At 40.5% G+C, this 15,187-nt stretch overlaps 1 protein-coding gene across 6 annotated transcripts in view; it reads left to right on the forward strand.

Moving 5' to 3' along the window:
- Positions 1-10,949, forward strand: part of ESRP1 (epithelial splicing regulatory protein 1) — a 67,308-nt gene extending 56,359 nt beyond the window's left edge. For 3 of the 6 annotated variants that reach the window (XM_065585926.1, XM_024105261.3, XM_024105259.3), the window contains 2 exons: positions 5,331-5,439; positions 6,464-7,109. In XM_065585926.1, the coding sequence (XP_065441998.1) occupies positions 5,331-5,431 (101 nt within the window). In that variant the 3' untranslated portion in view covers positions 5,432-5,439; positions 6,464-7,109. Of the gene's footprint in view, positions 1-5,330; positions 5,440-6,463; positions 7,110-10,824 lie in introns of those variants that run through there. The other 3 variants (XM_065585925.1, XM_042845110.2, XM_065585924.1) reach the window with 3 other exon arrangements.
- The last annotated feature ends 4,238 nt before the right edge of the window (positions 10,950-15,187 follow it).

The following is a 15,187-nucleotide window of genomic DNA, read 5'->3' on the forward strand; positions in this document are numbered from 1 at the left end:
GGATGTCTGCTCTATCCCCGGACATATTGACAGAATTTTCCAGTAGCTGCACTGGCAAGGACTTAAAACTAAAGCGCCTAGGGCAAACTAATCATGAAAAACCCATTAAGATAGCATTCCTATTCTGTTCAAAATAAATGTTTAAAACACTTACCTACTGATCCTTCCCCTGATTCACGGTCCAGGTTACTGCCTTGGGAGGGTTGGTAGGGGATCTCCATGAGGGTGATGAAGAGATCCTGGCTGTCGGGGAAATCAGCGTTGAAAGTGCTGTCGACTGCCTCATCCTCCTCATCTCCTTCCCCATCTGCAAACAGCTCCGAGGAAGCGGCCGTCGACAATACCCCATCGTCAGAGTCCACGGACAGTGGTGGGGTAGTGGTGGCGGCCGCACCTAGAATGGAATGCAGTGCCTCATAGAAACGACATGTCTGGGGCTGGGATCCGGAGCATTCATTTGACTCTTTGGTCTTCTGGTACCCTTGTCTCAGCTCCTTGATTTTCACGCGGCACTGCGTTGCATCCCGACTGTATCCTCTCTCCATCATGGCTTTGAGATCTTCTCGTAGATCTTTGCATTCCGTTTTTTCAATCACAGCTCCGAAAGCACGGACTCATCGCCCCACACAGTGATCAGATCCAAGACTTCCCGATCAGTCCATGCTGGGGCCCTCTTTCTATTCTGCGATTGCATGGTCACCTTTGCTGGGGAGCTCTGCATCGTTGCTAGTGCTGCTGAGCTCGCCACGATGTCCAAACAGGAAATGAGTATCAAACTGGCAGACAAGAAAAGGAATTCAAATTTTCCTGGGGCTTTTCCTGTGTGGCTGGTGGCTGGTCAGAGCTCAGACTGCTGTCCAGAGCGTCAACAGAGTGAGGCACTGTGGGATAGCTCCTGGAGCTATTAGCATCGAATACCATCCACACCTACCCTAATTCTACATGGCCATGTCGAATTTAGCGCTACTCCCCTCGTGAGGGAGGAGTACAGAAATCGATTTAAAGAGACTTCTATGTCAAAATAAATAGCTTCGTTGTGTGGACGGGTGCAGGGTTAATTTGAGTGAACGCTGCTAAATTTGACATAACCTTCTAGTGTAGACCAGGCCTAAGTGATATTGGTCTGGCTTCAACTTGTGCAGCTAAATGTATGCCTCCCCCAAATTCAGATTTGTGCATGCAAATGGCACTTGATGTGTCCAAATTGGGTAGACCAGCAATTTCCCTCATTGTCCACAGAGCATTACCTGGAGGTCTGCAGAGAGGTGGCTGATCAAATGATGTTGACTGCTCCCTGTTTCCTGTTAAACTACATTCAAAGACAGCTGCAATTATAATAAATACTTTCCTAATCATCTTTCCATGTAAGCAATTGCTGTAGTTGCCAATGGGAGAGGGAGGTAGTTCCCAATAAAATATTTCTGTATAAGGAAGTCCACATGATAATACCTGAAGGGTTTCCCAGCTTTCATCTACCTGATTTGGGCATGTAAATGCTGTCTGCATAGCAAAATCCAGTTTGGGGGCATGTGAAAACTTGGATGTTAACACTTCAGAAATTACCTCTTAAAAAGGAATCACATTTTGTTTTGGGAATCATTGTAGACTACTGCAGTTTCCAAAACACTGCTGGAAAAGGCTAGTTTAGACGCTATTGATTAGAGCCAAGGCTAAAGACCTACTCTCACAAGGAAGGGTCTGCAGTGAAGATGGTATCCTCTACTCTTCAATTCTGATATTACTCACCTGAAAAGCATCTTTCTGTTAAACTCAGAGCTTTCCATAAATCAGATTTTTGTGCAAGCCTTTAGGAAGCTCTCTGTACTGCAGCTTAGTTTCATAAGGTGCCTTCTCTCTTATGGCAAAAAGCTAGTCTTAAAATTATATTATGCAAGAAGATTTTATGTGTATGTCATGAGTGGCAGGGTTGCTACATAACCTTCCTGCCACCACATAAAACATGCAAGTGCTTGTTCCTACTGGATGCTGGTACTGTTACATCAGAGGGGAGAATCCATCCTGACTTGTCTTCAGCATGAGAGTGCTGAGATTCTTTAAGGTGAAGCTGTTTTGCCTAGGAAATGGTCAACTTTAGGTACAGCTGAGCTGGTGGTGTGCATTTAAAATTATTATGTTTAGGTGGTGGCTAAGGACATGTCTGGATAGGAAAATTATACTTTTTTTTTTTATTGAGGTGTGCACACAGGGAGTTGTACTGGTATAAAACTGTTTTAACTGGTAAAACTTTCCCATGTAGATGAGACCTAAACCTGAGCTAAGGTCTTACCTTTCATCCACAGTAAGGCTGTAGCTGTCAACCTAACCCCTGGTATAGATGTAGCTAGGTTGACAGAAGAATGCTTCCATTGAAGTAGCTGCTGCCGCTTGGGTAGGTCGTGTTCAACAGCAATGCTAAAAACCCCTCTCTTGCTGTAAGAAGTATCTACGCTACTGGCGCTACAGTGGCAGACCTACGGCATGGTAGCAGTGCCACTCTAATGCCTGTAGTATAGATACAGCCTGAGAAAGAGCTGGCTTAGTTAGCTAAGGTCAACCTAAACTCTCTACTACTTTTCCTAGTTAGGACCTGGGCTGTGTCTTCACTGCAAAAAAGTGAGATAGCTATCTCATTTTAAAATCCTAGTGGAGACAAAAGCATAGGTAGTTTTACCTTGACTAGCTATGGCAACGTAAAAACTATCTGTACTTTGTCCCCAATAGGATTAGGAATAGAGCTCTTAATGTAAAAAAGCACACCTTTTTTGTTTAAAAAAAAAAAAAAAATTAGTTGTTTTGGTTCCTCCCTGAACTGAACTAGAAAATCTATCTTGCTATATGCTATTTTCTGTCAAACTTTAAAGGGGACAGGAGGAGATGACAGTGTTCTATTTGTATGCAGATTCTACAAGGGTGAACGGAATCCTATAGCATAAATAATCTTACATTACTCCCTTTCTGTGCATTTAAGATAGTTTTACAGGTCAGAATAGCAAAAGATTTCACACATTCTTGTAGCTCTTGACCATTCTGGCTAAAGGGATAATGTTAATTAAGGTAGTGCCAGAAAGCTATTCAGTTGTTAATAGTTTATTGGAGAAACCCCTTCACTCCATGAGACAATGGATGATTTATACTGATCAGGTTACAATGGTGTGAACATATATGTGCCCTGGAATTTCATACATATTATCTGCTACTTTAGTGCATAAAGAATACTGTAGGACTTGCCAAATCAGAATCTGTCTAATGAAATATCCTGTGTCATTAATGATTTATGCTAAATGCTGCAGAGGAAAGCATAAATCCACATGATTCTGAAATGTTTTGGTGGAGGGAAGGCAGGATTTCCTCTTTACTTCCAGATAATAGCTTAACTAGGAGTCATGGTTTTAAACTTCTTTTTAAATAACATTATTCCACCCAAGGTATATAATACTCCTTGAAAGTAACACCCATTTATTGGTAGATCTGATAATAGTAGTAATACTACTACTACTTATGTAGTATGTGATCTTAAACTGAAATATTGACCCTCTTTATATAGTTCTTGTACTGGATTACTAGAACAAAATCATTCAGATACCTTCTCAGCTGAACTGTTCAGTCAATAACTCTCACTAGACATCAAAAACGGGCTACATCTGAAGGTAGAAGACACACAAATGCGGTGCTAAAGAGCTACCAGCTTTCCAGACATGAAGCTGTGATATAAATAGTTTTTGCAAAAAGCACATTTATCCCTTGGTCATGAGATTAACCTACTTCAGGGGTTGGCAACCTTTCAAAAGTGGTGTGCCGAGTCTTCATTTATTCACTCTAATTTAAGGTTTCGCGTGCCAGTCATACATTTTAACGTTTTTAGAAGGTCTCTTTCTATAAGTCTATAATATAGAACTAAACTATTGTTGTATGTAAAGTAAATTAGGCTTTTAAAAGGTTTAAGAAGCTTCATTTAAAATTAAATTAAAATGCAGAGCCCCCCGGACCGGTGGCCAGGACCCGGGCAATGTGAGTGTCACTGAAAATCCGCTCACGTGCCACCTTCGGCACATGTGCCATAGGTTGCCTACCCCAACCTACTTCTTATTACTATTCATCTTCCAGTCCCCATATCTGTTTGATACTCTGAGTTTAATTTCTAATCTAGTGGTGGATTGCGTGGTGAAACCTCTGAAAATTCCTCTCCAATAGTATGACCCTGTACATACATTCCATATCACTTATCTGCTGTTTTAATAATGGTTTAAGTGCCATCCCTGCTGAATAATTCACTTTTAGTGCTACATAGACAAGAGATGATCAGGTGCCCTAAAGTAAGAAAAGATTCAAGCAGGTAAAACACTCTGAAGGAATGGGGGAAGAAGGGTAACAATGAGGGAAGTACATGGCTCCATAGACGAGCTTGTGTGCGAAAGTCATAGGTTTTGAGTCATGATTTTTTTTTTTTTAAGTATATAAACAAATGATTGATAATCCCTGCCAGCAGCTTCACTGTAGGCATCTTGGTAAAAGTGAATTTTGAGGAGAGATTTTTGATGGCAGTGCTAGTAGGTTTTATTAATTAGTTTGAGGAGGACATCTTTGCAATAGAAGTAGTGGAAGAAAGTGTGAAGGTACTTGTGAACCTGGCAAAGTGGACAAACTGATGTTAAGTGTTACTGGCGGAGCAAATGAGTGGGGTTGATTTGATGAGACACAAGTAGATATATAGGGAAGACATTATTGTAGGTTTTTTGTCTTTGAATTTAAATATAGTTTTCACTGCAGGAGGGAGGTGCTAGCTTTAGTTTCATTCAATATAAATATTTGTTAATGCATACTACGATAAATTATGGTGGTGAACAGTCTGTAAGGCTCCACCTAGTGGCCAAGTTCTCAACTTTCAGAGACTGTTGCAAACATGTATACCTTGCTGAATCACATATCTGCTAACTTGCTAGTGACTATCACCTTGTTACATTTGTATTGTGTTTTTTATAAGTAAATGGCTTTCTTAGACAGTATGTCTTTATTTTCTGAAGATGTTCTCTTGAGATTGTCCAAGCCTTTTATTTGAGACAGGTCCCAACTGACCAACCTTGTTTGACAACGTTCTGTTTACTAGTCCTTTCGGTTATTAGATGAGGCTGATTCTGCAGCATCACTGCTGTTGCTGAGTTGTTTTTTGCACGGATACCATGGTGACAGGGAGCATTACAAATTCTTAGATTTGTAAATCTGTAGTCTGAAGCATGCCCTGAGCTTTAACAAAAATTATGGCTGCCTTTTCCTGTTTCTGTTGAAAATGTTCGCCCTGCTTCTGATCATGTACATCTTAACTTGCATTCTAGCATGCAGCAGAGGATGGACTTGTACACACAAATGGCACGGCAAGGACAATGCCCAAAGAATGGATTTGCATTTAAAGGTCCCAGCAGTTAGACTTTCTTAGAAGAGACGGTAAGGCTAAAGAACACTAGCATATTACTTGGATGTCTGATTACTATTACAGTTAACTGCCTTTAAATCCTCATTTGTATAGGCACCTTGCCAGCTGTCAATACATTCTCCTCCTTGGAAAATTGCACTCTGTTTCTGTAATCTTCACAGAACACATAATGTCACTTACTGATTTAAAATGGTCTCTTGGTTCCCTGACACTTGCCAATCTAAGACACTTTTACCCACAACTGGCACTTGCTGTGTAGGCACTGTACATCGCAGTTCTTCTAAAACCACGGTGCATTGCCAGTGGTGTTGGAGTAGGTAGTCTTCAAAAGAAAGTGAGGGGTGAAGACTTAAGGAAAAAAACCTCTTTAGAGTAAAGAATCTTATTCCCAAAGTTGCATCTTGGCATAAAACATTAATTTGGCAACGCTGGTCTCAGATGCCAGGTGGGGTTTGGTTTTTAAAACTAGATATGTAATCAGGGGAAGTGTGATCATGTTCCATTCCCAACAAATGCAGTTTTTGATCGGCCCTTTCCATTTGCAGAAAGGCGGGCTATCCCATGGGCATAATTAACTTCTACATGTAAATCTTCACTTACTGTAACTTTGCTGCTACAGCATCCGCGTAACTTTTCTCCTTGAATCTAGCTCAGAATCCACCACAGCCATTTTAAACCAGATGAAACATTTCAGCTAGTTAAGGGTTACCCATACAGATTCATTAGCTGGGTTGCTGAAGCCCAATATCATGGTCTGATAACCTATGGAGTGTACTTTGTTGAATAAACTAGGATTTGTGTGTTAGTGAAATGTGTCCCGCCTTTTCTAGTAAAAAAGCTATAGTGTTTGTATGTAAAGTAGTAAGTTTTGCATGATCTGGAGGCTTCCAAAAATTCAGTTTTCACTGTTCGTTACTATAGTTATTCACTTTATTGTAAGAAATGATAGACTTCATGTTAAGGAAACAATGAATAAGAGCAGAACAAAACCTATGTTCATAAATAACATTCAAATGCATTGTGTATTTCATGCAGATTCCTCCTAGCTTTCTGATGTTTGTGAACAATTACAGCCAGACAATTGGAGATTGTTTGATTACATTCCTAGTTCTTCTTTTGATCAAGCCAGCTGTTCACAAGAAAAATCACCAGAACCTTGGAAATCATCATATTGACCTGTATCTAATTTTTAAAATATGAAATACACAATGTCCCAGAGACTCACATACACAAATTGTCACTGGAACCACTGAGCCTTCACTGAGAGCACACGTTCAGAGATCACGAGTCCTGATTTTTTTTTTGTCTATACAGAAAGTATTAAAATGCTTTTCACATGAATAGAATTATAGTTTAGATTAAACTTTCTAGATTCAGGACATTATGTTAATATACAAAGGTATGTTTGAAACATCCAATAAGCCCAAGTTTTTTATCTAATTTGCACACAGTATAACGTTTTTATATATATTAGGACCTTTAATTATGCATTCAACATTTTTATAAAACATTGTTTTCTTGTCTTGTACATATTTGATTGTTCTGTGCAAAAAACCCTCTGTATACTTTGACAGATTCTAGCCAGGATTACTTTACACAGTGCAGAAATGGTTATAAATGTAAAATGATTACCTGAAAATTACTGTAACTTTGTAAAATACATGAAGTGTGAAACGTTAAATGTTTTCTCTCCAACTCTTCTTTCATCTTGTACATTGACTATATGTATAATGTGTATTTAAGTGAATTTTACATAGAGTATAATGGGAAATATTCTCAAATCAGTCTGCAACAGGAATTAAAAGATGGATGCAGTTAGCCTCAACTGACAGAAGGTAACTGCATCAATCCCATTTCTGATGTTCCCATCCTACCACCTACCAGATTCTTTGCATGGCGAGTGTTAAATGGCTTTCTGTCCAAGAGAAGTTCTCATGATCATGATTCATTGCAAGACTCAACTTCAGAGGAGTACTAAAATCAATTTTGAGAGGCCTGGCTGGCTTAAACTGACAATGGAAGATGAAAATTCTCTCCTCTAAGTTACCTGTTCTTATCTAGCTCACACAGGTAGAAACTGAAAGGTGTTATGATCCGATAACTGACAGGTTAATATGTTCATGCTCTCTGAACAAGTGTCCATTGGCCAGAAATCACCAACACAACTGGCAGTCCTTGCAGAGGTCAAGGTTTGAATACATAAACTGATCTATTCTTAATCTCACTTAAATGGTTGATGTCCTTCTGGAACAGACTTGTGATCTATTAGCAAGACTGTATAGCAAGCCTGCACACTCACTCACTCACACTCTCTCTCTCTCTCTCTCTCTCTCTCTCTCTGTGCTGCTACTTCAGCTTCTAGTTCTGTGAGACTAACTTGTTCCATGAACTTTAAACTATTTTTTTTAAAGCAAGGAGGAAAAAAAAATCCAATTTTGAATGTGACTAAAAATGAAAAATATTTTGGATAATGAGGTTTTTGGTGCAATAGAGAGGTGTGTTGTTAGAAGGCATAGATGGGACATCTCTTACACCCTGTTCAAAATATTATCAAAGCCCTGGTTTTCAAACTGACCTGTACAGCAGTAACCATCTCAAATCTTAAGTGACCCTTGTGAAAATTAACCACATAGAATTGTTTCTAGCTTACAAAATCACTGCCAGACAAGATAAGACTGATAAATTGATCTGTCCCATTGGAAAAATCTGTTTGGCTATAATAGTAGAGCTTGATGTTGAAACACATTTATCTTCCTGGAATCTTGTTTGCTCAACTTATGTTAGAAAATAGATGTGTACAAAATGTAAAAGTTTGAGGGGAGTGGGGGAAATGGGAAGCTAAAAATACTCTTATCTGACTGAGACAACTTGTTTTGAGCAAAGGGAATATTTGGTAAGGAAGAGTCAATTCAAGACCTAAGAATCAAAAGCTACAATGTCGTATTTCCCCCAGCATTATTTACACTAATGGAGTCAGTGTTGTTGTTTTTAAATGTTAATTTGATTTTATTTTTAACTTCTTTTAAGACCTCAAATATAGTGTGAGTAAAGTAGGCAGGATTTTTCACTGTAGCTGGTCAAATTACTTAATGCAAAGTAGAAATTTAAAATACAATTTGTTCTATATGTATGAAGGTGGCTCTGCCTTCAGTCATAAAAACAATGAAAAATGTTACTAATATTTTGCAGTTAAAACTAATTTGTTCACTTATTAAAGCAACACTTAGTATAGTAACTCCTCACTTAACGTTGTAGTTATGTTCCTGAAAAATGCGACTTTAAGTGAAATGATGTTAAATGAATCCAATTTCCCATAAGAATTAATGCAAATGGGGAGGGGTTAGGTTCCAGGTCAGCTTCCCCTACTCTGCAAGCACCAGGAGCAGGGGACTCAACCCTCAGCCCGCCCACTCCACTCCTTCCTCCAAGCCACCACCCTTGACCTGCCTTTTCTCCCTCCCCACCTCCTCCCCCTTTACTTCGAACGCTGCATCCTCTCCCCTCCCTTCTAAATGCCGCAAGCCAGCTGATTGCCAGGTTCTGGAGGCAGGGGAGGCAAGCCGAGTCCTCGCTCCCCCTCCCTCCTGCCGGGGTAATCAGCTGGCTTGCGGCTTTCGGGAGGGAGGAGGGAGCCTGCGCACCAAGTCCTCGCTCCTTCCACCTTGCCTCCAAAATGCCACAAGCCAGCTGATTGCTGTGGGCAGGAGGCGGGGGGGAGGAGGGGGGAAGGCGCAGGGTCTGCCGGCAGGCAGGAGGTGCCATGGGGGGGGTGCGTAGGGAGGCTGCCAGCTGTGGAGAAAGCAGGTAGCCAAACAACGTAAGAGTGGAGCGTTGCACAACTTTAAATGAGTATGTTCCCTAATTGATCAGCAACGTAACAACAAAACAACATTAAGCGGGATGACTTTTAAGTGAGGAGTTACTGTACTGCTATAGTTAAATGTTACACCACTTTCTTCCTTGATCCTTGTTTTCAAGGATTTATAAATAAGATAACCTGAATCTTGGTTTAAGTGACGTGTAAGTGTTTGCTTCTGTTTTTTAAACAAATATACTGTGCAGGAAAAGGGGGAGAATTATTCACCTTCTGGAAACTCCAAGAGTTCAGAAGTGAGCTCCATATTTTCCTTTCCAAGAAACCAGTCTTGAACTAAAATTTCAGTTCAAGCTATTACAACCAAAGTTTAGTTCTAGTTTGATCTAGGTCTGCCTGAGTGAACCAATACTATGTTGCTGTCAAAAGGTTGTGCGTTTTAGAAACCAAACATACTAACAATGGCCGGCTGTTGCTATAACTAGACATATTTGCGTTATGCTCTGCTCACTTTTTCTAAGGCAAATTGGAGGCCTAGTCTTGCTCCCCTGGATATCAAGGTCAAAACTCAATGACCTCTGTGGGAGCAGGATCTGGTCCTAATCATTCATGTTATCAGGCAATCTTGATACTCAGTCATGATACAGGTGGAAGTACCACTGAAGAACCAACTCTTTGTAATGTTAAGATTGTGGATGGAGTTTGAAAATGTGACTCTGTGACTTGTAGACAGACATGTAACTGCTCTGAAGGAAATATTTGAAATTGATCATCTGGACAGGAACTGTAGAAGGAGCTCTGTTAAGTGCTAACAATTTCTTGCCATTCACTTTTTCAAAACTATACTAGCATATCTGCATTTAATCTGGCAAATGATTTAGATTTAAAATCTAAATTCATGTGGAGCCTAAATATGCCCTACACTAGCTGAAACACAGTTTTTAAACATGTTTGATAAACACTTTATGGGTGGTGATAAAAGAACATTTAGAATTCAGGCTGACACTTCATTTCACACTTGTTTTCTGAGGAGGGGGAGACAGACGAACATGAGCTTAGGACCTCGGGTGTTCACTTTAACTTTTTAATTTGCCAAGTGTGTGGTTGACTTGTATCTCAAGCTAATCTTTGTTGTATTTTGTACTTCATATACACTGTCTTTGCAAGATCTGAATTTTAAGGTCTTGATCTAGATTTTTTTGGAAAAAAAACATTGCCTGTGCTCACTCTTGTTTAATGTCATAAACTGCGTGGTGCAAAGTTGTATTGCTTTGCTATGAATGTTTACAATCTCATAAGCAGCACTGTCTCGTTTTGAGGCAATTTGTTAACAATTTCACAGTTTATCATTTTTTAAAAAGTTCTTTGTGAACTTAAGACTTAGGGTTGGATTTTCAAAAGTACTTAAGGGAGTTTTTGACAAATCTGCCTTAAATCTTAATTTTGTTGTCTCTGGCTTGCAATACAGTCTTCTGTCACAGTATTGTAAAAGAAGTGGCTTGGCAAGGAGCAGCCAGACCACATCTTGCTGCAGTAAAGCCATTAAACTGTTGTAACCAAATGTACATTTTTTTCCCCGCAGGCTATCTGCATTCAGCAGGCAAGCCTCTCTTTGTGGATCTTGAATTAATATTTTAATGTGAACATGGCTTCCCGCACAAGGTTACGTTCATCATTGCCTGATTATTTTTTCACTATCAAATACGTTGGGATTTTTGCAGTTTGCACGCACAAAATGTCATTGCCTTGTACATGTACAAAAATAACATCAATACTAAGGGCCTGATGCTGTGGACACTTACAGGCTTAATTTTAAGTAGGTGAATACTCCCATTGAAAGTAATGGGACTGTTCACCTGTTTAAAGTTAAACAGCTGTGTATATGTATGCAAGATGAAGGCCCATATTAATACTCCAACACCTTCGAGATCAAAAATGCATCTGCTCCTAATGTGAGAGTTTGAATTGCAGCAAAGTATTGTAGTTGTCTAACGAGACTTCATTTTCCATTCCATTTTCTGAATGTTAGTGGTATTATCTTAAAATCATCATGCTCTAGAAAGCAATAATTTGTAACAAAAAAAAGTAATGCGTGTGTGTGTGTTAACCATATTGTCACTGGCTTACATTTTCTCAAAGGTAACTTGTTAAAATGTAGAGCTGTTGTGGTAGATACAGAGGGAGGAAATACTAGCACACTAAATTAATTTTGTTACTGAGATCTGATTTATTGGACAATGTGTGAATATCATAAGTGCATATGTGACAGTTTATAGAATATAGCTTGTGTCCAAATTCAAAAGGAGGAGGAGGGGGAAAACAGGTCTTAAAATAACTGAGTTACTTCACTATTTGCTTGAAAGTGAGCGTTTGGCATGTGGAGTTATGCAGATTTCTAGTAGATGCTAGTTTTTGTTTAATCATTAACAACTTGAATGGAGAGCCAAACACTTTCTCGTCCCTGCACCCTCCCTTACAGCTTGCCCAAAATGATCCTTTTAAATACAGGAGGCTAGACTGACTACTTGAAATACAAATGTATTCTGGAGAATAGGTCAGAATAAATAATTAAGAGTTCACTTTTAAATAACTGTCTTAACATGGCTTGAAAGCTTATGGGAAAGGCAGCATGGTACTAATAAGGAAAGAATGAAGCAATGTATGTTTTATTGTGTAGAACTAACATTTGGTAATAAAAATGTTCTTTCCTAACTCTTGAATGTCTTCATTTAAATAGCTGACAGTTTTCTGGTTTAATACATGCCATGTCATAAACAAACTAGGGAAATACAACCTAGATGGATCTACTGTAAGGTGGGTGCATAACTGGTTGGAAAATCATTCCCAAAGCGTAGTTATCAGTGGTTCACAGTCATAATGAAGGTCATAATGAGTGAGGTCCTGCAGAGATCGGTTCTGGGTCTGGTTCAGTTCAATATCTTCATCAATGGGTTAGATAATGGCATAGAGAGGACACTTATAAAGTTTGCGGATGATACCAAGCTGGGAGGGGTTGCAAGTGCTTTGGAGGATAGGATTAAAATTCAAAATGATCTGGACAAACTGGAGAAATGGTCTGAAGTAAATAGGATGAAATTCAATAAGGACAAATGCAAAGTACTCCACTTAGGAAGGAACAATCAGCTGCACACATACAAAATGGGAAATGTCTGCCTAGGAAGGAGTACTGCGGAAAGGGATCTGGGGGTCATAGTGGATCACAAGCTAAATGAGTCAACTGTGTAATGCTGTTGCAAAAAAAGCAAGCATCATTCTGGGATGTATTAGCAGGAGTATTGTAAGCAAGACATGAGAAGTAATTCTTCCACTCTACTCCATGCTGATTAGGCCTCAACTGGAGTATTGTGTCCAGTTCTGGGCGCCACATTTCAGGAAAGATGTGAACAAATTGGAGAAAGTCCAGAGAAGAGCAACACAAATTATTAAAGGTCTAGAAAACATGATCTATGAGGGAAGATTGAAAACATGGGTTTGTTTAGTCTGGAGAAGAGAAGACTGAGAGGGGACATAACAGTTTTCAAGTACATAAAAGGTTATTACAAGGAGGAGGGAGAAAAATTGTTCTTAACCTCTGAGGATAGGACTGGAAGCAATGGACTTAAATTGCAGCAATGGCGGTTTAGGTTGGACATTAGGAAAAACTTCCTGTCAGAGTGGTTAAGCACTGGAATAAATTGCCTAGGGAGGTTATGGAATCTCCATCATTGGGGATTTTTAAGAGCAGGTTAGACAAACATCTGTCAGGGATGGTCTAGATAATACTTAGTCCTGCCTTGATTGCAGGGGACTGGACTAGATAACCTCTCAAGCTCCCTTCCTGTTCTATGATTCTATGTTGTGGTGTATAGGATTCCATTACGAGGAGATTTTTTCAGTAATGCAGACCTGCAGTCAAACATTTTTTAATCATCTTTTACACCAGAATTGAAGTATTGCTACGTATGTGGTAGGGATAAGGTGGGGGAGGTGATATCTTTTATTGGATCAATTTCTGTTCATGAGAGAGAGATGCTTTCGAGCTTACACAGAGCTTATGCAGACCTGAAGAAGAGCTCCAGGCCCGTCGACAGAAATTCCGGGTGCCCGGGCCAGGGAGTCCCAAGGGGGGGAACAGGGCCTGGGGCAGAAGTGACAAATCCGTCACTTCTGGGACTGCCCATGCTGGCCCGTGGGGCCCAGAGCGGTCTCACGTGCCTAGGCACCCTGTGGCCTGCCCAGGTGATTTAAAAGGGCCTAGGGCTTCTGGACACTGTTGCTGTGGTGGCGACCGCGGCCCCCTGGACCCTTTTAAATCGCCTGGATCCCTGGACAATTGCCCACTTTGCCCCCCTGTCAGCAAGCCTGAAGAGCTCTCTGTAAGCTTGAAAGCTTCTCTCTCTCACCTACAGAAGTTTGGTCCAATAAAAGATATTACCTCCCCCACCTTGTCTCTTTAATATCCTGGAACCAACACAGCTACAACACCACTGCATACGCATGTGGTAATATGATAACTCAAGTTAAAATAGTAGCAAAGACACGGTAATGTGCCTTGTTTATCAGTTTGGGTTAAAGCCTATAAGGGAGTCTGTCTTTGAACTCACGCTGCTACCCCAAATTAAAAGTTGAGTTGCTGTGTCTTCACTGATGTTCTAATATGGTTTCGCTAACCCAAGTTAAGAACACACCGTTGCAGTGAAGACTTACCCTAGAACTAAGATTTTAATAGGGGTTATTTTAGCACAGGTTCAAATATGCCTTTTTTTCCAATGTGAAGACAATGCTGAGGAGTTCACAATCTCTATGCAGGCCAATATGGGAGAAACAAACTCTTCCAATTTGACAAATGGGAACTAAGGTAGTAAAAACTCAAAAGGAAATTGGTGGCAAAGCCAGGAACTGATCATTTCCTCACTACCAATCACCACAAGTCTTTATTTTCTTAATCTTTACACTCACTTTTTCCAGCTTGGGGGGGAAGCTCAGTACCAGCTGCAGGCAAATGGTAGAGGTGTACATCCCTACCTCCTGCCTATGGGCTAGGGATGTACATGTGTTCTGTGCTATGCCTCACTCAGGTGGGCATAATTGTCTTCTCCCTACTTTCTTCAGGTAGGAAGAGAAATGCTGATGACTCTCCTCTAGGACTTCAACTTGCCTGCATGGGCAGGGGAGCATTGAGACAATGAGTGAGTAGCATCACTCGGGAGATGGGACTGTCCTCATCTCTGAGAGACTACAATCTCCACCACACATTCAGTACTCTCTAGAAAGAGGGAGTCAAGAGAGTAGAATTGGTGCAGTGGCAGCCTGGGCCTGTGACTATAGTAAGCAGCAGCTGCATCACTCACAAGAGCGGAGTGACCTTTTAGGGCCTTGAGCTGAGCACCACGTCTAATCAAAGAGTCTGGCAGTTCCAGGATTGAAATGCTAGAGTTTCTAGCACCCAGTTGCTCCTAGAATGACCTATATCATACATGCTACCTAGGAAAGTATTTAATATCAAGTTGTCTCAGTGTGGGTCTTGACTGCAGAGTTAACTTGGGTGACTGTCCTACTGTTAGCCTTGCCTGAACATTAGCCAAACTGCAAAGCCATGGCCATGTTATGTCCTCATTGGTGCTACATGCAGCTGTGTGTGTCCTTAGAACTTGTGTGGCCACACTAGAAGTTTCTTTGTGATGCAGTAAGCTAAGAGGCTCTGATTCTTTTGCAGTGAGTGATGGGAGAACTTAGCTACAGGGGAAATTACAAGAAGGTATTGAAGGATTATCAACATGTGAGTGATTTAGTTTGTCCTCATTGCAGTGTGGGTAGATTACCAGCTAGCCTGGGTGTAAAGCACCACTTAATTTGGGTGAGAGGGTTTGCATGTGTGAACAGGAGAGGAGCGGGGATTAGGAGCAACACGTGAAGAGCCCAAGGTAACTCTGCAGTGAAGACAG

This window comes from Chrysemys picta, chromosome 2 (genome assembly GCF_011386835.1).
Source record: "Chrysemys picta bellii isolate R12L10 chromosome 2, ASM1138683v2, whole genome shotgun sequence".
In the NCBI taxonomy this organism is placed as follows: domain Eukaryota; kingdom Metazoa; phylum Chordata; order Testudines; family Emydidae; genus Chrysemys; species Chrysemys picta.